We start from the raw sequence: 17,282 nt of genomic DNA, 5'->3' as shown, positions 1-17,282 counted from the left end.
AAAAACCCCCCCTGAAGCCGATCACAACGCATAGAGGTTTGTGGCGACTTGGCATATTGTGAGCTTTGTCAAAGATAAGTATGAAGTTGATAGAATCTCTCTTTTTGCTTCAGCGTACATGAAGTGGATGAAGGGAAAGGGAATATTGAGGATATGGACGAGAGGAGATCTGATTCGCCCCAGCCCCACCTCACCATAGCTAACCGGGTGTACCTTACTCATTTCTCCTCATCGGCGTCATACCTACTCACAGCAACCCCTATCCCATCCTTCCACCACCTCTCTCGCTCATCCACATCTGCGACCCTAACTTTCTTAATAATGGCTGGGTGTAATACTCCAGACTGTTCTGGGAGTGGAGGTAGTGGTTGATTCAGCCTCTCCAACAAGTCAACCTTACAACCATCAGTTAGTTTTATCTCCTCGAGCCTTTCCTCGCCATCGCTATTCCCTGTCATCTCTCTTTTCGCCTTTTCACCTTCGAGAACAGCACTTCTAGTCTTGCTCATATGGTTCTTTCTCCTCAAATCCAATCCCACTCTCGCATTCTCCATCTTTTCACATAAGTGGACACTTTCCCCCAACTTCCGTAACTCAATGCCTTGCCCATCGTCTTGAAGGCCCGACATCCTCTTTCTATCTATAAGCATTACTTCAGTATCCAAAATTGAAGGACCATGATATGTCGGCGGCCGTGGAATGATGGTCGAGAGTCTTAGTGAAGGCGAGCGCTCTGGGAGTTTAGGGTCGTGGGTGGGAGTAGGATAACTGACACCCTGCGCCGTTAGTACGTCATGATTCCAGGGCCTGATGCATAGGGGTACACTAAAATTCTGGGATGTAAATCGTCTTGAATAGCGGTAGTTCGAGGACTCCGACGAATCCGATGGCGGTGGTATCGAAGGCTCGGGTGGCAGAGGCCAAAGCTTCCTTAGCAGATTATCCAACGTGTCCGAACCTCCATCCCCATCACAACTAGCGTCAGGACCCCTGAGGTCGGAGGTGAGGATATCTGTGTCCATGTCCGTGTCACCAGTGTAGACAAACGTCTTTCCCTCAACCTTCCTTCCTCTCCTCAGACCATGTGATAATATTTCAATTTCCACACTAGCAACCCGATATGCAACTCCTACAAATCCCTGGAGGCTCCTCTCTTCTATGTCCGAGGAGACCATATACACCACACCACTCACCTCGCCTTTATCATCTTCCCTCCCCAGCACCGACCAACCACCCCTGCTCTTCACCTTCTCATACCCTAAGATCTTCGCTTTCCGAACTCTTGGCTCTTCACCTAACCCCAACACCCGCTTCAATGCTTTTGGCTCTGCTACTGCTCCGTAGAAAAAGTACGCGACGGGATACTGGCCTCCGAGAGCCTCTTTCCACGGCGCGATCTTGGTCGGTGACATCTGATGCGGCGAATTTGTCAGGGATTGCGCAGGGAAAGGTCGAGAAAAATTTCGGGGAGGATGGTGGCGATTTTTCTCCAACGGCGGGAATAGCGGCGGAGACATACTTGCTGCTGCGGGTGTTTGTTTGCCTCTGAAGCGCGTTTGCGTGGCTCCGAGCGAGGCATCCGTCGCAAGCGGCGGGAGATGAAGGTACAAGCAGTTGAAGTGGAGTTGAGATGGTGTGGCAGCGGTCTTGTGTTTACTTGGCTAATTCCTGTGACAAGGCTGGAGAGAGAGAGCACTGTGGTTATGGAGTCGAGTGAAAGATGTGCTGAAGGCCGAAAGTGTTTGAAGGCTTTTTATCTACCTCATGCTTTAGAGGGCGTAACAGGAGAGCAAGGGGATTAGCGAGCACCCCATGGTGTTTGTATTCCACTAGGTTAAGGTGTTGCCATAGCCCATCCCGAGACTGTGTCACTCACTGCCTGATTCTCATTCACAAAGCAGCCGACTCCCCAGTTACGTCAGTCGTAGCAAAGTTAAGCAGTAACACCACCCTATCTCCCAAACTTCACCTCATATATACCATTCACTTAAAACCCCAGCTCTCCCGCCCTGCCCTTCTTCCAATCTCCATTAAACCTTGGCTCACACACCCGCACTCTCTTCTTTGTTTCTCAAACGGAAACCTCACTACTAAGACCTTCGCCTTCAGACGTCCAAACGTCCCCTAATTCACTACTAGCAACCACATTCTAGACCCCCCACCCCTCAACTCCTACGAAAACATATAGCTCTCGTAGATGATCTCCACTGTTTTCTCGTAATGCTCCTTGGGATTCCGAATGCAAGACGCGTGGCTAGCGTACAGTAAACATGTTCATTTGATAAGCGCAGTTAGTGTGAAGAGGAGATATTGGGAGGGAGAGGGAGAGTTATGAACTCAGAGGTATACCTATCGCTGTCAAGGTTGGGGAACCTGCGGAGAGTAGTGCGGACGTCGCTAAAGATATCACCCCTTCCACAAAAACAATAATTGGGTAGACTAGAGTCTTGCTAACTTGGACTCCAAACCTCGCCCCTTGCTTTCTTCCATTTCCAGACTCTCCAGCTCATCAACGCCCACAAGTACAATGTCTCCCAAATGACCTCTCATCCCCGAGGACTCGGTGCCTAACAGTGTAGTGGGAAGATGGTGGGTATGCAGTCTGGCAGCTATGCTTGCCAGAGGTTCATGAATTCGGGGATCGCGGAGCGGTATAGGGAAGAATGAAGCCTTGCAGGGGGCATGAGTTATAAAAGAGGTGGTGTGTTGTGGACTGAGGGTCCAAGGAGCTATGTGATTCATATAGTACGATGGAACGCCATGCCCAAGGTTGGTTGGGCAGCTCATCTTAGAGCCCCCCGGTTTACGAAGAACTAGCATAGTGGCACTGAATTTTGGGGAAGGAGCGGGGTTTGTAGTGCTGGTGATATTGGATCCTGATGCCGCTACCGACTTCGAGGGGCGGCTTTGGGATTCGTGAGGACGACATGGCGATGGAATCGAATTTGGATGAGAGGGATATTGGAAGGGGGTTTGTGCGCGGAGTTACATTTTTTGGGAGAGAATGGGTGATGGTGAAGAAAGAACGCACTGGCGTTCTGACATCACGTGACTCTAGAGCGGTACCCTTGGAATTCAGGACATAGATTTGCAGCCTTTTAGCATTCTCTCTGATTCTAATAAGTGCTTTTAACCTATAAATTCTAGTCATGTAATATATCGTGTACTAATGTCTTGTGAGACTGAGGAGCAGAATTGAAGGAATACCTTTCTATTCAGTACTATAGGTCGGAATAGACCAAAACACCTAGCAATGCTGTGCGTGCGCAAAGACAAAAGACACCTAGAAATGACGATTACCGCTCAAACGCCAACAATGTTTGAAGATAACTAGAAGAAAGGAGATAAGAGAGAGAAGACGTAAGGAAATTGGAAACGCTATGAGGCCGTACCGGCGGCCGTACAAAAGCTCAAACCCATCCAATGCCCTTTTGGCCAGCGAGGCAATAACCTCGAATATTACAAGCGATGTACCCCCGATTCCAATATGCTTATACAGACCGAGGTATGCATCCGTATTCTCTCTCTCTATCATGAATCATGACTGAATGAACAGGTCGATAGTCACGCAGTCCGATTAACTCAACCCTGACTCTTAGCCCTCTTCCCACGACCACACTCCCTCTTACTCAAAGGCTCATCGGGGAAAACCCATCCCCGGACCCTCTTCGCCTCACGCTTCTCACTTAGATTCGGCTTCGGAATCCAGCTATCTTTCTCGAGGTAATTCTGCCTCGTCAACGCCGCCGGACCTCCGACCTCCATGCGCCAGGTACCCATTCCCTCGAACGGGCTCTCTTTAGCGAGCATATGGAGATACCAGAGAGCGATTCCAGCGGTCATTTGGATAGCGCCGGTCTCGGGGTGCATGCCGTGCGTCGAGAGACGGATGGGGGCGGAAACCTCAAGGTAGCCGTAGATGGGGATACCGGTTTGCGCGTTGACGGTAGTGGGGTCCACTGTTGCGGCGTCCGAGGGGCCGCCGCAGCGTACGCAGAGCAACTCAATTTCCGTCATGATGAAGCCGTAGCGGCAGCCGTGTTCGCGCATCACGCGGTGGAGATGAGCAAGGCCCTGAAGGTATAGGACTTGTTTGGGGGGGCTCTCGCCGCGCATTCCCGTGTTCCATTGGTCGTACACTTTGACGAGTCCGACGACGCGTCCCCGGCTGTCACCGTAGATGGTCTTTTCGTAGTCAGATTGGTAGTTCGAGACGAATTCAGGTTGTTGCCGTATCCCGGGAATGGGCTTGCAAGCCCGCATCATCATGTGCGTGCTGCCTTGGGCTATCTTGAGGGCGGCATTGACTTTGGTGGCGTAGTAGTTGTTGCAGATGTCGTGCAGCGCAGCCTCATTCTCCGGCTGGAGATTGGGGCGGCCGATTTCGGGAAGCCAGGAGGTAGGAACAGGGACTTCGAGCAGGGGAAGCACACCCGGGATAGAGGTGACGCTAGACATGTTGAAGTCGGCCCATTGGCGGATGTTGCGGATGTCCCACCAGAAGTGGCTGTGCATACCACGACCCACGCTTGTGACACGGCGAACGAGGGCTGGGGAAGGGTTGGGGCAGGTAAGGTATTCAAGAAGAGAAGAAGTAGAGGCATTCTCAAAGACATCGAAGCTGAGCTCCGATGCGATGGGATACTGAACAGCTGGTGCTGGCTCAAACTCGGGAATGCTGAAGTCCTGAGCAGTAGTCGTGGTGTACTGAGAAATATCCTGTACCTGAGGGTAGGTGGTGGGAAGGGCATTGGAGAGAGAGGTGGTGACGACGTTCAAGCTGGGCTGGGCAGTGCTTGAAGCCGTGACATAGTTGGGAAGCTGACGGTAGGTAGGGAAGCCGAAACGGCTAATAACCGACTCATCGATGCTACCAGCAGAGCCAGAGCGAGAATGGCCACGAAGGCCATTCGCAGAGTGAGAACGAGAGTGAGCAACGGATGCGCGACGAGGTTCATTGGAAGAGAATGAGATGGGAGAGTTCAGAGTCGAGGTGAGCCCCATATCATACGAAGATTGAGAGATAGGAGATGTGAGGGCGCTGTGACTGTAGGGACTTGATCCTCGACGGATCATGGAGTTAGGACGGGAGTAAGGGCCGTAGGCCGAGGCATAACCGTTGCTAGAGCTAGACGTCGTCCTGCGATGTCTAACTGGACCACCAGTAGGTTCGGGGATCTGGTCTTGAGTTCGGACCTTGGGAAGAAGAAGTGGTCCATGTTGTCTGATGGGGGACCTTGGTGGAGTGGTAGATGAGGTGTTGACGGAGTCAGGCGAGGAGTCGTGCGAGTAGAAAGCTCCGTCGGTCGAGGAACCGACACTGCCCGGAATGTAATTGAAGGTGGCGGACGGCGGCGTTGTTTGACGGTGGAACATTGTGAATTGAGAATTGCTACCAGACTAAAAAAAAAGCGTGAGGATGTAGTTCATAGGAACGAATGACGACAGCGAATTGACTTACGCAAAAGGACTGGACAGGAGCGAAAGGCAAATTATGAATAGTGATTAGAGTAGAGGCCAGCCCCGGGGTTGTTAGTGGCAATGCAAATGGAACAAAGGGAACTCGTCGGGGCTCGTAAGGCAGTGCAATGTAAATGAATGCTGGAGCGGACGTTGGTTGTGCGGCAAAGCTACCTTACTTATCCTCCTCAGATTGAAGGCATCAGATCCACTGGATCGCGACGCGCACCACGATCGCACTCTAGCGCTAAAACACTCTGAAACAAGATTCATCGAGGCCCAAAAACGAGGCCCGGGGTTATCGAGCGGTCTGGCGGCAGTATCACAACAGATCTGCTGCTAGAAGACGCCTGAAACTTAGCGGACATGTGGGCGAGTACATGGGAGAGAAGCATAACTGCTGTAGTTTACAAGCCTACTTTTCTATTTCTGAAGCGGCGCGGAACAGATCCGGTTTGGCGGGATGGAAGGATTGACTATGAGTGGCTGCGGGCAGTGAGGTTGCAGTAGAGTCGCTATACAGAACCGGAGCAGAACGGCGAGGCGCTGCATGCGGGGCGGCTGGCTAAGATGAAACCGGGAGCCGTGGCGCCGTATTGTAGCGCTGTCGTGGGACATTGAACGATGATTGTAGAGACGAGGGCGGCAGTTTGAAGATTGCAGCGCGAAGGGGCGAATGGATGGGTGTGGTGTTGATCTTTAGCGCCTGCGCTGGCGATGAACGGACTCCCGCGGACGTGGGGCAACAGGGGAGTGAACAGCACCAAGAGGCTTGTTTCTGCAGCCGTCAAGAGTCATTGCCGGGAAAGACACACGATTGGCCCACGAATGCTTGCTGTTTCGTTTCTTGATATCGCCGTGCATGGAGACAGCAGTGACTCATTCTCTCCAGCCTCTCTGTTCACGACTATAACACGGTCGAGAAATCGCTCAGTGTGATGTCGCGTTGAGTTCGCGTTGCGCTCGTTGCTGTTCGGGGTCTCAGGCATCGCCCACTTCCACGCTCTCGCTGTTCGACAGCTCCAGCTCGTCATGCGCAACGCAACGCTTGACTACAGCGCCCGCTAACCCCGGAACCGTCCGAACGTCAGTTTGCGCTCCGCGGTCAGATTCTTTGCCGATTCACTGTGAGGCTAGCCTGCCCATTGGCTGCTGGCCATCTACCACCCAAGCGCCGACATCGACCAAACGTTGCACGGGGAAACGCTCTCATGGAGGGTAGGGCTGGCGATGAGACTGTTACAAGGCTAAAATAATGTCCGTAGAGCCTCATGCTGCCATGTGTCACTCCCAAACAGGGGTTATTTAAGCGCCGGCCATCTCAAACAAGAGCTATTAGGTTTAATTAGTAACACAACATCTCCCCAAAATAACCCCAGACCGGAAGAACCAGTCTCAAACCGGAAATCTGAATTTCCGCTAATTGCCCCAAAGCAGACAGCACCTCGAACACTTCATCGCTTCATCGTCGCCTGAGCTCGCCTCTAGACCTCAGAAACCGAAATGATGATGGTCATGCTTTTGCCGTACGCGCCCAGCTTCGTCATGTCCGGAGACCACCCTGGATACCTCGCTGGTCTGTTTTTACCGCTGGTGGAATTGCTGTTCCACCTGATCCTGCCACCATTGCTTCCAGTCTACTACCTTTCTCTCCTTTCGGGCCTCGTCAGCAGCAAAGACCATTGCGTGACTCCGGAATGCCTCGTCCAGGTCACACCCGAGGAATTTCCGCTGAGCCTCTGCCGCCGACATCCCCTGATTATCGACAGCTTCTACCGCCATAATGAACTGCCTCGCCAACCCTTCGTCTCCACCTCCGTGTCCACCTCCTGCGATATGGGGGTGGTGAACTTTCGTGTACCCTGTGGAGAAGTCGTGCACTTTGATACTAGCGCTGTCGTACTCAATCTCCCCCTTTGTGCCGTATATCCGTCCTCGACGCTCACAAATCTTGTCTGTAAACGCTACCATGTGGAACTGAGCAGTCTTTGCGCCTCGTCCTTTTAAGATTGGCCTGCCATCGTCTTCGTTGCTGATGGGATCGTCATCCCAAGTAATCGTCACACATTGGTCGTCGCAGACGTCGTTGTCTGATTCGAAAACACACCGGCCAAACCAAGGACGGCTCTCAACTTCCTTGACAGGCGTCTTTGGTGAGTAGTCTTCCCTCAGGCTCCCTAGCAGCTTTTCGCTTGCTGCTTCGATACCGAAGCTCTTGTAGCATTCTTCAATCTCAGGATTGACAATTTTAACAGGCCATCCAGTGTTACCAAACTTCAGCTGCTTCTCAAGGTAGATTTTCTTCGCGCTGTAATCACAGTCTTGCTCATATGGGCACGATAGACAGTTCGTGGCATCGCCCGCACCTTTTGGCTTCCTTTCCTTTCGGAAGAACTTCCTGGAGCCAGTTGAGGTAAGGTAGGAGGGTAAGTGCGGTTGCGTACCACTGTTTGGGGGTGGGGAACATAACATCCACATGATGAAGTCGATGTCGTGACAAGACTTGGTTAGGAGGGAGGGGGCGGTGGTTGATTCTTTTCTCCAATTGCCTCTGATGCGAAATTAGCTTCATCCTAACAGGCTCGTGGTACAAACGAACGTGAGAAACATACCTCACATAACTATGAGAAAAATGCCACCATCCCACAGGCTCCACATGTTCAATGCTCAAGACATCTCCAATGACCTCTTTCTCCAGCACCAGCTGCCTAAGCATCATGTTGTGCGGACTGTACCTAAGAACATGGCAAATGCCGAACACGGTCTCTTTCGCTTTCGTCTTCCCATTAACCTCTCCGTTGATATGCCCATTGGTGAGCGTCTTCCTCTTCTGTTCCTCGCCCTTTAGTGAACTGTAGATATTCATACAGCTCTGCAGGGAAGTCGAAAGTGGCTTTTCGACACAGATATGGAGACCCAATGGCGCAATACCACAAACAACCTCCTCATGCATCTCGTCCAGCACACAGACAAACACCGCATCAACACCCTTCTCTACCTTCTCACCAGCCCTTTCTCTCTGCCGTCTAGTTTCCTCAAACTTCACCCATTGCTTCCAATCGGGGAATTGCTGTTCAGGCTTGGGTCCTTCGGAGCCCCAGATGAATTTCTTGCCGAACTGGGCTCGCTTGTACTCGATTGGTTCAGCAATTGCAGCGATGACAGCATTCGTAGACGTTTGCGCGGCTCTGGCGTAAGCTGAACCACGAGAGCCAGCGCCGATGATAAGGATATGAGGCGGATCCTTGAATTCCTGTCTTCCTGGAGCTTTCAAAAACATATTTTCTTCACTATTCGTCGTCGACTTCTCGGTAGCTCTTCCATCAGATGCGGGTGCATCATCAGAGGTGGGAGCGACAGACTTGCGTTTAAATAAGTTGCGCATGATGGGCAATTGAGCACGAGGCCAGTTCTATTCTGAATAATTAGGTGATGTATTCGTGTTTCTAAGGGAATGTGGTGTCGGATGGCCCCGCTCGTGAGATCAGGAGTTCCTGGGGGTGGAGAAGTGAGGTGAGGTGGGATGCTTTAGTAGTCGGAAGGTGCCTGGAAGGCTGAAGGGAAACAGCTATCTCAACACCTGAATTGCCTTTCTCCACAACACTAGTTAGTGAAAACGCGGGGAACTGTGACTGTGAAGTAGCATCAGAGTACGACTGTGGGTTGCATCGCAGGCGCAACCTGACAATTGGTTAGAGGGTGAAGGGGGATTGGAGGTGGAGGTTGTCAAGTGGGGGTTTGGTGCCTGAGGTTGAGGTGATTGGCCAATGACGATTACGATGAAATAATCCACCTCTAAGAATTCCAATGTCTACACAAAGGTATAGAATACAGGTAACGTGTCTCGAGAGCAAACGAGTATCTAAGATCTAACTAGATGCTTCCAATGATCCAAGAAACCCACCCTCAATATCCCTTTTTGCCATGCGTCCAACGCCGTCTCAAAGATGTAAAAACATAGATCTCTCTATGCGTCCTCATCGTTTCGCTTGTCTAACTCGTAGAATAGCAAGTATACCTCCTTTTGCATGTTCAAGACTTCACTAGTCTTACTTTCTTTGATCTTATCGTCACTTATTCGCCACCACCGATTGGTAGTGCGCTTCGGCTTTCGTTTTAGCTGGGTAAGATCAGTGACGGATGCAGTAGCCTTCTCCTTGAGAGACCTTATGCTTTTCGGTCTTGATGAGGACGGCGACGATGAGGGCGGCTGCAGAGTATCGTCGTCGCGAGGTGCGGAAGTTGGAGCGGGGCCACGCGAGGCCAAAGATGATTGAGAAGAGAGAGATCGGGCAGATGGAGAATCGACGGCGGGTGTTGAGGGTACAGGTGATACTCGCCCACTTGGATTGACAAGGTTTACTGTGGAGATTCTGGGACTCTGAACCGCGGACGGATTTGGACTCCCTTGAACGCTGTATACACCTCCTGCGCCAAAGGAGTGGGGAGTAGAATAAGGAATAGGCTGTACCTGGCGACGAAAAGACTCGTAGTGACCGCTATTGTGGCTTCCTTTGTGAGTAATTATTCCAAGAAGCCGGTAGTTCTTCCGCTTGAGTAGACCACCCAACGGAAGAGACTCGGGGAAAGACACCTTGGCCAGGTTCTTTGTGGAAACACTTCCCATGGCAAACATGGAACGTGATAGGTGAATAGCAAGGACTTTTGGAAAAGAAGAGATGTACATGTGACGGGCAATTCGACGGCGTGGTGCTGCGCTCGAATCAGGGAGCTCGACGTCTTCTGGGGGTTTCTCAGGGTCTTGGTCAAGGGCGGCTCGAATCTTTTTGATGTCTGAATCTACTCGCTCTTTTGTCTCTGGGGCCGAAGCGCGGCTCAGCTCTTTTAACTTACTTCGAAGCGCGAGTTCCAAACGGCAGTACTCGCATTTGAAGTCATCTATGTGTTCGACTTTCATCATCCCATCGAAGCATGTGTTTAATGATGTGGAAGACTTCTGGGGCACGTTCAATGTCAGAGTGACAAAGGTCGATACGGCCGGTTTGGGTTTGAAACCGCAAGTCAGACATTCGATCTGGGATTCAATTTTGCCCTCGAAGGGAAAGCCTTCCTCATCCGCCGGAATTTCGTCCTCTAGTGTGTCCCACTCTTTTTCCTTTTCGACATCTTCTGTTGGAATGTCGGCAGGGATTACGCCAAACTGCTCCGCAATTTCCAGCTTTTCTGACTCCGTGTCCCCCTTTGTGATTGTGATCCCGAGTTTCTGTGCATGCCGCCTGGCCCTGCTCCCTGCGTGGTACTCGTCACACAGCCGCTCAGTCACAATTTGTAAGAATTCTTGCGCATCCTGCTGCTGCCGGCTGATCCGGGTGCCGAAAGCGCGCTCAAGAGCCCGAATGAATGGCTGCGGAGAAATAGTCTTCTTATAGATTGGGCGTTCGTTCAGCTTGTCCAAGACTTCTTTGAGCGCATACGTGACCATGCCCTTCTGCAATCCCTCCAGCTTCCATGGCTTCACCGGCCGCTTCTCCGCACCCACTCTTTCGCGGTCAACATGGTACACCTCCGGCCCGTCAAGCTTCCGGCGGTGGGTCTCCCGTATCAGGTATATGCGCAAATCAGGCAGCCCTGCCAACGCCTGGAGTATCGAATTGATGAAGCAGTCGTTGGCGGCGTTGCTGAGGCCGACGACGCCTTTCTTGTGGGAGTTGGAGGCCTCATTGTCCAGGAAGAAGGTTGGGCCGAAGACGTAGACGAGGGTAATAGCAGCGAGAGAGGCTCCGGCAGCATAGGTGGCTATCGTGAGGGGCTTTTCTGGCATAGCGGTGCCTCTGTGTTCCCTCCACTCTCCCGTCTCCCGCAAGATCCGGTACCGGGGCTTACGGCGGGGTGGTTGTAGACGGATGCTGTGGCAGGTTGCGGGGGGGTATGGCAAGCACAAAAGAGGTGTGAGAGGTTACAAGCAGCGACTCTGCGCAGATAGCCATCGTCTGACACTTGCCCGGATCGCAATGGTGTCGGCGAAACGTAGTCATCGCGGCTATCGTTGTTTCGTGAGCCCGCAGAGGGGGCTAGTAAAAGCAAAGCCGGTTGATACGGAGCGGGTCAGCGGCCCATTCGCAAGCTTCGCCAGTTTTGCCAGCGTCGCCAGTTCCGCTCCGGACGGACAGGGTGAGATTTATATTTGTACACTGCGCAACACGACTCCAACAACAACACCTCGATGGCGTCACTAGCGAGGCCTACGTTGCTGCCGCAGTGTGCGTCCTGCATGCGAAGAGCAGTGCAGCAGGTGCGCAGCAAATCCAAGGCGGCGAGGGAGGCAGAGCGCAACATTGTCGTCAAGCTGCGCAGAGATGTGCCGCGGTTTGGGCGTGCAGGTGAGAAGCTTGCGAAGCTCAAGCAAAAGTGGTGTTGACATCTGCTCATGCTCTGTAGGCTCCTATATTCCAATTGCCCCTGCAATGATGAGAAACCAATGGTTCCCTTTCCGCATTGCCGACTATGTCACCCCGCCTCAGTTGAAGCAATTGAAGGCCGAGGGGGTCACAATGGCACGGGACGTCGAGTTTGGTGTGCGGCGAACATTTATCGAGGAGGAGGAGGGGGGGGAGGAAGAGGTCATGCAGCAGCGGGCACCATACGTGCGGCCCATTGAGATTGATATGCTTACTGTAGGGCCCTCATTGTGCAATAGTGAAAAGCTCCTCGTACTAACCGACGACTAGCCTGAGCGCTCTATGCAGCTTCTCACGACATTCGTTCCTGCTACAATCGACTTCACGCGCCAGCCCATTCCGCATGAGAAGGTAGAAACAGCACAGCCCCGACATGGAGCGTCCGATGCAGCCGATGTCCTCACAGCTGCCGCAATGGCGAAGAAGTCGCAGGTTGAATCAACTGGAATCTACGGTTCCGTGTCTACAGCAGACGTTGCGGCGACAATTAAGTTGGCACTGGCCCACAACGACGAGGCAGCACGTGTTCTGCTCTCAGAGAGCGATATTCGATTCGTCGAGGGCCATACAGAAGGAGATTCGACTCGCGTGAAGCAGCTGGGCTCATTCAAGGTGGAGATCCAGGCCCAAGGAGCTGCTGCGCCAATAACGAGGACTGTCCGCATTCGAGCGAAGGAGTGAGCAGACACCGACAGATGAACTCGGGTTCTAAGGACACCGACATGGATGTGGAGGTCAGATCACGGACCTGTGTCCGCACACTGAATAGATACTTGTACAACAGGAGCATATGCCGACTCGGGGTCGACACGGAAAAATGGAAACGAAGCCTGAAGCGGCTCTTCGGAGCACGACAGCCTCAGCCAGGCAGCCTGCATGCATGTGATTGGCCATCTTCTGAGGCACGCTGGAGAGAAGCTTGAAGCACTCGGCAATTCAAGGTCTAGACAGCATGCCTACGGGGAGACTCGGACAGAGACATATGACCAAAGACCGCCTGTGACCTGCTGTGCCGAGCTCCTCTTCGGATGACTTCAGAGCGCGGCCGTGAAGAGGCGTGACGAGCGAACCCATATAAATGGCGCTCCCCACGTCATCCTGTAAAGCAAAGTAAGATTGGGGTTGAATTGGCCAATACGCATCGTTAGATTTGTACCGGACAGAATCGAGGTAAGATGACAAGCAGATTTTGCTGTGCTTTCTTTTTGGCCGAGATATGTTTCCCCATAGCGGCGCCATGGTGGGGTGGCTTGGGAAACCCCACCTGAACTCTTTCCTCAACGCACACGCTCAACAACAATTAGCTCACACTCTCCCTCACTACACCACTGTAGCCCATTGACGCACCCACGAACACATTTATACGACGCGCTCTCGCCTTCACTCAATTAACACCTTCGCCTCCCAGATTCAATTGCAACCATGGGTGCCAAAGACGTCCTCTCCCGCAAGACTGGTGGTACGTTTCTCGCCTGTTCTGCCTGCTTTTCGTTGTCTGTGCTAATGCACCCCAGTTATCGTCGGCGACGATGTTCTGAAGCTCTTCAACTATGCCCAGGAGAAGGGCTTCGCCATTCCGGCCATCAACGTGACGTCCAGCTCCACGGTCGTCGCAGCTCTAGAGGCAGCGAGAGATAAGCAATCTCCCATCATCCTGCAGGCCAGCCAAGGCATGCACATCTCCCGAGGACCGAGATCTAGTATCAAGATGAGGCTAACTTAAAACACAGGCGGTGCCGCCTACTTCGCCGGAAAGGGCGTGGACAACAAGGACCAAACAGCCTCCATTGCAGGAGCCGTCGCTGCTGCCCACTACATCCGCTCCGTCGCTCCCGCGTACGGCATCCCGGTTGTCCTGCACACCGACCACTGCGCAAAGAAGCTTCTGCCATGGCTCGATGGCATGCTCGACGCCGACGAGGCCTACTTCAAGGAGCATGGCGAGCCGCTTTTCTCATCCCACATGATCGACTTGTCGGAAGACCCGGTCGACTACAACATCCAAACAACGGCGAAATACCTAAAGCGCGCGGCGCCGATGAAGCAATGGCTGGAGATGGAGATTGGCATCACGGGCGGCGAGGAGGACGGCGTGAATAACGAGGACGTGGACAACAACTCGCTGTACACGCAGCCCGAAGACATCTACGAGATCTACAAGACCCTGTCGCCCATCAGCCCTTATTTCTCCATTGCCGCCGGTTTCGGAAACGTCCATGGTGTCTACAAGCCCGGAAACGTCAAGCTCCAGCCCGTTCTTTTGCAGAAGCACCAGGCATACGTCAAGGAGAAGGCTGGAGCCAAGGAGGACAAGCCTGTCTTCCTTGTCTTTCACGGCGGATCCGGAAGCTCTGTCGAGGACTTCCGGGAGGCTATCTCATACGGTGTTGTTAAGGTTAACCTCGATGTATGAATTCCCTACTCCAATCGTGAGAAACATCTGACATGACACAGACTGATCTCCAATGGGCGTACCTTACCGGCATCCGTGACTACGTCCTCAACAAGAAGGACTACTTGGCGTCGCAAGTCGGCAACCCCGACGGCGATGACAAGCCAAACAAGAAATACTACGACCCCCGTGTATGGGTCCGTGAAGGTCAGCAACCCCCCCTTTTCTTACATAATATCATATGCCATGAAACTAACTTCAAGCTCAAAGGCGAGAAAACCATGAGCGCACGTGTCAAGATTGCACTGGACGACTTCTACACTGCTGGACAATTGTAAAGTATAGATAGACAGATAGATAGGTGGATGGGAAGATTGGCTCTCAGGGAGATGGTGATGTGTGCAGCACCGAGTGAATATCCGCGTTCTGCTTTAAAATGAAATTAGCTGAATGGGAAATGGGCTTGATTGTTCTGTGTAACATGAAATATAGAGTTTCTTGCTCTTCTCTCACTGGCTGGAACTGCAAAGCTTAATGTGTCCGTATCCTCTTTCCCTCTTTATGCATGTGCAAGATTATGGCATCATGAATGAGGTCTTTGTTTAAAATTATATGTACTATCCTTCCCAGCAGCTGTTTTGATTACACGTTTTAGCGTGCTAATTCATCTTTAATCGGCCTAATGAACCTCGAGGACTATTTTGCATACTCCCTGCCCCAGCAACGGTTACAACCATTCCACCCCACCCCAAACACCCCAATTGCCCTACCTCACCCCCCCCTCTTCTCTCCACTCCCCACCCCCTTACCCTTCGCCAGCTGATCTGACTTCGGATCTAATAACTTTAAAAACCCCGACTTATGTTTAGACCCCTCCGACCGCGGCTCTCCCGATCCCAACGGCGGCGACATACTCGCCACCCTAGGATCGAAAATATTCAGAATCTTAGACGAATGTTGGGGATGTTTCTCCCCTAATTCCCTATCCTTTCCCCCACTCTGCCCCCGTTTCTCGCCCTGTTTCTCGCCTCGTTTCTGGTCTTGTTTCTCGCCCTGTTTCTGGCCCTGTTTCTCGCCTTGTTTTTGGCCCTGTTTCTGGATTTGGGGTGAGGTTGGTGGCTGAACTCCGGAGCTGTAGCTCTGAGTGCCGGTATGGCTGTCATGTCGCACCTGGCTTTCCCGCGGCGCTTTCCCGGATTTGCAGTTGAAGGCATCGTTATCGCTTTGCCTGCGAGGGGATTTCTCGAGTGGAGGCGAGCTGCGGCTGACGTCGGAGTTGGTGGGGTTGGCGGAGTTAGCGGAGGGGAGGGGTATGGTTTCGGATCGGTTTAGGGTCGGGGGGAGAGAGTCGAAGGAGAAGCGGCGTTTGGGATGGGAGTCTTGCGGGGTGTTAGTGGAGTTGAGGAGGCTTGGGGGAGATTTGATGAGAGGCTAGGGGAGTGCAGTGGGGATATCTATTCAGCATAAACGTTTACCTAAATCAGAAGTAACTCGAGGATCGAGTTCGTTTCCCATGTTAATAGATTCAGGTTCGTTATTGGTCGACCCAGACGCAAGTTGACTAGCACCCTTATGGTCGAGACCTAAGTCAACTCGGGGGTCCACCTTATTTCCAATGCTGCGACTACGAGGACCGCAATTCGACGAACTCATCCGACGATCGAGATCAGGGTCGTATCGCTGATCGAGCTTGCTGCCCACTTCAGTGCTCTGTGGTCCGGAATTGATCTTTCCGGATCCGCCGATTTGGGCGCCGGGATGGTCTGGGCTGTCAGTAGGGGAAGCCATGAGGGTAATCTTCAAAGGGGGTGGACATATTAGAAGAGGGAATGGGCATATCGTGTTGTGGTGTCTGCGGATCACCTATCTACACGTACCAAGATCCGAGCTATATCGGGGGTCAAGCTTGTTGCTGACATTACTGTCTTGCGGGCTAGAGGTCGTTGAGCTAGTTTGCGTCCCACGGTTATCTACGCCTATAGTTGGCCCGATTCACTTGGAGGGCATTGAAGCTTTCGTACCTGCGCCGGGCTTACGACCAAAATTGCTCTGGTGAGTCCCATAATTGGAGCTTCTGGCACCAGTATGCAATCTATACTTGCCCTGTGCTGCTCGACGCTGGAGCTCTTGGTCCATATCAACGGGCGTCACGTCAGCCCCCGGACCGTGAGAGTGACCGTGTTCCATTTCATCGATACCACGGCTTGCGGTTTCTGAGTTCTTCGCGGCTCCGTGTCGATCGTTGGCGGCATTGTCGACGGCCGCGTTGAGGTTACCTCGAATAGCCTCTCCAGCACCCTGCTGGCCGTAAGTATGGAGAGGAAAGAAATTAGAGGCGACATGCGTGGACCAAACCGACGCTTTTCCTGGTGGCACCGCTAGAGTTGCTGCCTGCATGACGGGTGGGACCGAAATTGGGCATGGTGAATGAGAAGATAGGAATACTAGAAGGTTAGACGATAGAATGAATGTAAAAGAAAGTCAGGTATTAAGTCGGTTTGTAGGAGACGTTGAGTTGTGAGATTACAGGAGGTGATTGAAGAGCGAAAGCATGAGAGCAAGAGAAGATGAAAATAAGGGATTGACTGTGGTATGCGGAAGTCACGGACGCCTGCACGCGATAATTTGTGCGTTGCAACTGAAGTCAGAGAAGTTGCGGGTGACGGAATAACCAGGTCCCATAGAGGGAGGTTTCACGGTCAAGATCACGCTAAACTAGATCGGGCTAGTTCCTTATCATTAACATACGCCTTCTGAACCCCCTCTAGGATTAATAGCTTTAGAGTAGTAATGTATGCATTCTATATCTCTAATAGTTACAAAGTTATGAAGGGATTACATATCTAGAGTTTTAATGCAGGTGCCTGTAGGCTTCACTTCAAGTCCAAGCTATCGCTTCATAAGCCCATGTTCTCTTAATTACAATACTCCTTTGCAATATCATACTTCTTTCCGTTGATCCTCGTTATTTATCCTGCGAATGACGGGCCCCCCATAGCACCAACCAAAGG

General features: G+C 52.2%; 7 protein-coding genes across 7 annotated transcripts; 2 read left to right on the top strand and 5 right to left on the bottom strand.

Moving 5' to 3' along the window:
- Positions 1 to 218: 218 nt before the first annotated feature.
- BDR25DRAFT_312418 (uncharacterized protein) lies at positions 219 to 1,517 on the bottom strand (the record flags this gene model as incomplete). The annotated part of the gene is made up of 1 exon (XM_033691293.1): positions 219 to 1,517. The coding sequence occupies one exon, from the start codon at positions 1,515 to 1,517 to the stop codon at positions 219 to 221; it is 1,299 nt and encodes a 432-aa protein (XP_033550167.1).
- A 1,678-nt stretch (positions 1,518 to 3,195) lies between these two features.
- BDR25DRAFT_130872 (uncharacterized protein) lies at positions 3,196 to 5,625 on the bottom strand. Its single transcript, XM_033683839.1, has 2 exons — positions 5,462 to 5,625; positions 3,196 to 5,400 (listed from the first exon to the last, which is right to left on the bottom strand). Exon 2 carries the CDS (start codon positions 5,374 to 5,376, stop codon positions 3,583 to 3,585), a length of 1,794 nt encoding a protein of 597 aa, XP_033550166.1. The 5' UTR covers positions 5,377 to 5,400; positions 5,462 to 5,625; the 3' UTR covers positions 3,196 to 3,582.
- Positions 5,626 to 7,044: 1,419 nt separating this feature from the next.
- BDR25DRAFT_218216 (streptomycin biosynthesis protein StrI) lies at positions 7,045 to 8,740 on the bottom strand (the record flags this gene model as incomplete). The annotated part of the gene is made up of 2 exons (XM_033684924.1): positions 7,045 to 8,011; positions 8,073 to 8,740. The coding sequence occupies 2 exons, from the start codon at positions 8,738 to 8,740 to the stop codon at positions 7,045 to 7,047; spliced, it is 1,635 nt and encodes a 544-aa protein (XP_033550165.1).
- A 491-nt stretch (positions 8,741 to 9,231) lies between these two features.
- On the bottom strand, positions 9,232 to 11,591 carry BDR25DRAFT_302268 (cysteine proteinase). Its single transcript, XM_033689760.1, has one exon. It carries the CDS (start codon positions 11,240 to 11,242, stop codon positions 9,428 to 9,430), a length of 1,815 nt encoding a protein of 604 aa, XP_033550164.1. The 5' UTR covers positions 11,243 to 11,591; the 3' UTR covers positions 9,232 to 9,427.
- A 53-nt stretch (positions 11,592 to 11,644) lies between these two features.
- Positions 11,645 to 12,857, top strand: BDR25DRAFT_257691 (uncharacterized protein; the record flags this gene model as incomplete). Its single annotated transcript, XM_033686495.1, has 3 exons — positions 11,645 to 11,801; positions 11,860 to 12,095; positions 12,150 to 12,857. 3 exons carry the CDS (start codon positions 11,645 to 11,647, stop codon positions 12,558 to 12,560), a joined length of 804 nt encoding a protein of 267 aa, XP_033550163.1. The 3' UTR covers positions 12,561 to 12,857.
- A 137-nt stretch (positions 12,858 to 12,994) lies between these two features.
- BDR25DRAFT_302266 (uncharacterized protein) lies at positions 12,995 to 14,884 on the top strand. Its single transcript, XM_033689759.1, has 6 exons — positions 12,995 to 13,049; positions 13,184 to 13,338; positions 13,394 to 13,549; positions 13,610 to 14,286; positions 14,334 to 14,478; positions 14,542 to 14,884. Exons 2-6 carry the CDS (start codon positions 13,302 to 13,304, stop codon positions 14,607 to 14,609), a joined length of 1,083 nt encoding a protein of 360 aa, XP_033550162.1. The 5' UTR covers positions 12,995 to 13,049; positions 13,184 to 13,301; the 3' UTR covers positions 14,610 to 14,884.
- Positions 14,885 to 15,607: 723 nt separating this feature from the next.
- BDR25DRAFT_130767 (uncharacterized protein) lies at positions 15,608 to 16,921 on the bottom strand. Its single transcript, XM_033683838.1, has 4 exons — positions 16,616 to 16,921; positions 16,293 to 16,569; positions 16,149 to 16,241; positions 15,608 to 16,034 (listed from the first exon to the last, which is right to left on the bottom strand). Exons 1-4 carry the CDS (start codon positions 16,691 to 16,693, stop codon positions 15,730 to 15,732), a joined length of 753 nt encoding a protein of 250 aa, XP_033550161.1. The 5' UTR covers positions 16,694 to 16,921; the 3' UTR covers positions 15,608 to 15,729.
- Between the last annotated feature and the right edge of the window lie 361 nt (positions 16,922 to 17,282).

Source organism: Lindgomyces ingoldianus (assembly GCF_010093535.1).
Source record: "Lindgomyces ingoldianus strain ATCC 200398 unplaced genomic scaffold BDR25scaffold_9, whole genome shotgun sequence".
In the NCBI taxonomy this organism is placed as follows: Eukaryota; Fungi; Ascomycota; class Dothideomycetes; order Pleosporales; family Lindgomycetaceae; genus Lindgomyces; species Lindgomyces ingoldianus.
The sequence above is the reverse complement of the archived record's forward strand: the minus strand, read 5'-3'. Positions and strand labels throughout refer to the sequence as shown.

What these genes read in the sequence shown, in the direction of transcription:
- BDR25DRAFT_130872 (XM_033683839.1), bottom strand. Translation starts at nt 5,376, where the DNA reads ATGTTCCACCGTCAAACAACGCCGCCGTCCGCCACCTTCAATTACATT.
- BDR25DRAFT_302268 (XM_033689760.1), bottom strand. Translation starts at nt 11,242, where the DNA reads ATGCCAGAAAAGCCCCTCACGATAGCCACCTATGCTGCCGGAGCCTCT.
- BDR25DRAFT_302266 (XM_033689759.1), top strand. Translation starts at nt 13,302, where the DNA reads ATGGGTGCCAAAGACGTCCTCTCCCGCAAGACTGGTG. An exon ending in CATCCTGCAGGCCAGCCAAG is followed by an intron (nt 13,550 to 13,609) that starts GCATGCACATCT and finishes CTTAAAACACAG; the next exon opens with GCGGTGCCGCCTACTTCGCC. An exon ending in CCGTGTATGGGTCCGTGAAG is followed by an intron (nt 14,479 to 14,541) that starts GTCAGCAACCCC and finishes TCAAGCTCAAAG; the next exon opens with GCGAGAAAACCATGAGCGCA.
- BDR25DRAFT_130767 (XM_033683838.1), bottom strand. Translation starts at nt 16,693, where the DNA reads ATGCCCAATTTCGGTCCCACCCGTCATGCAGGCAGCAACTCTAGCGGT. An exon ending in AAAGCGTCGGTTTGGTCCAC is followed by an intron (nt 16,570 to 16,615) that starts GCATGTCGCCTC and finishes TACGGCCAGCAG; the next exon opens with GGTGCTGGAGAGGCTATTCG. An exon ending in TGGTCGTAAGCCCGGCGCAG is followed by an intron (nt 16,242 to 16,292) that starts GTACGAAAGCTT and finishes CTATAGGCGTAG; the next exon opens with ATAACCGTGGGACGCAAACT.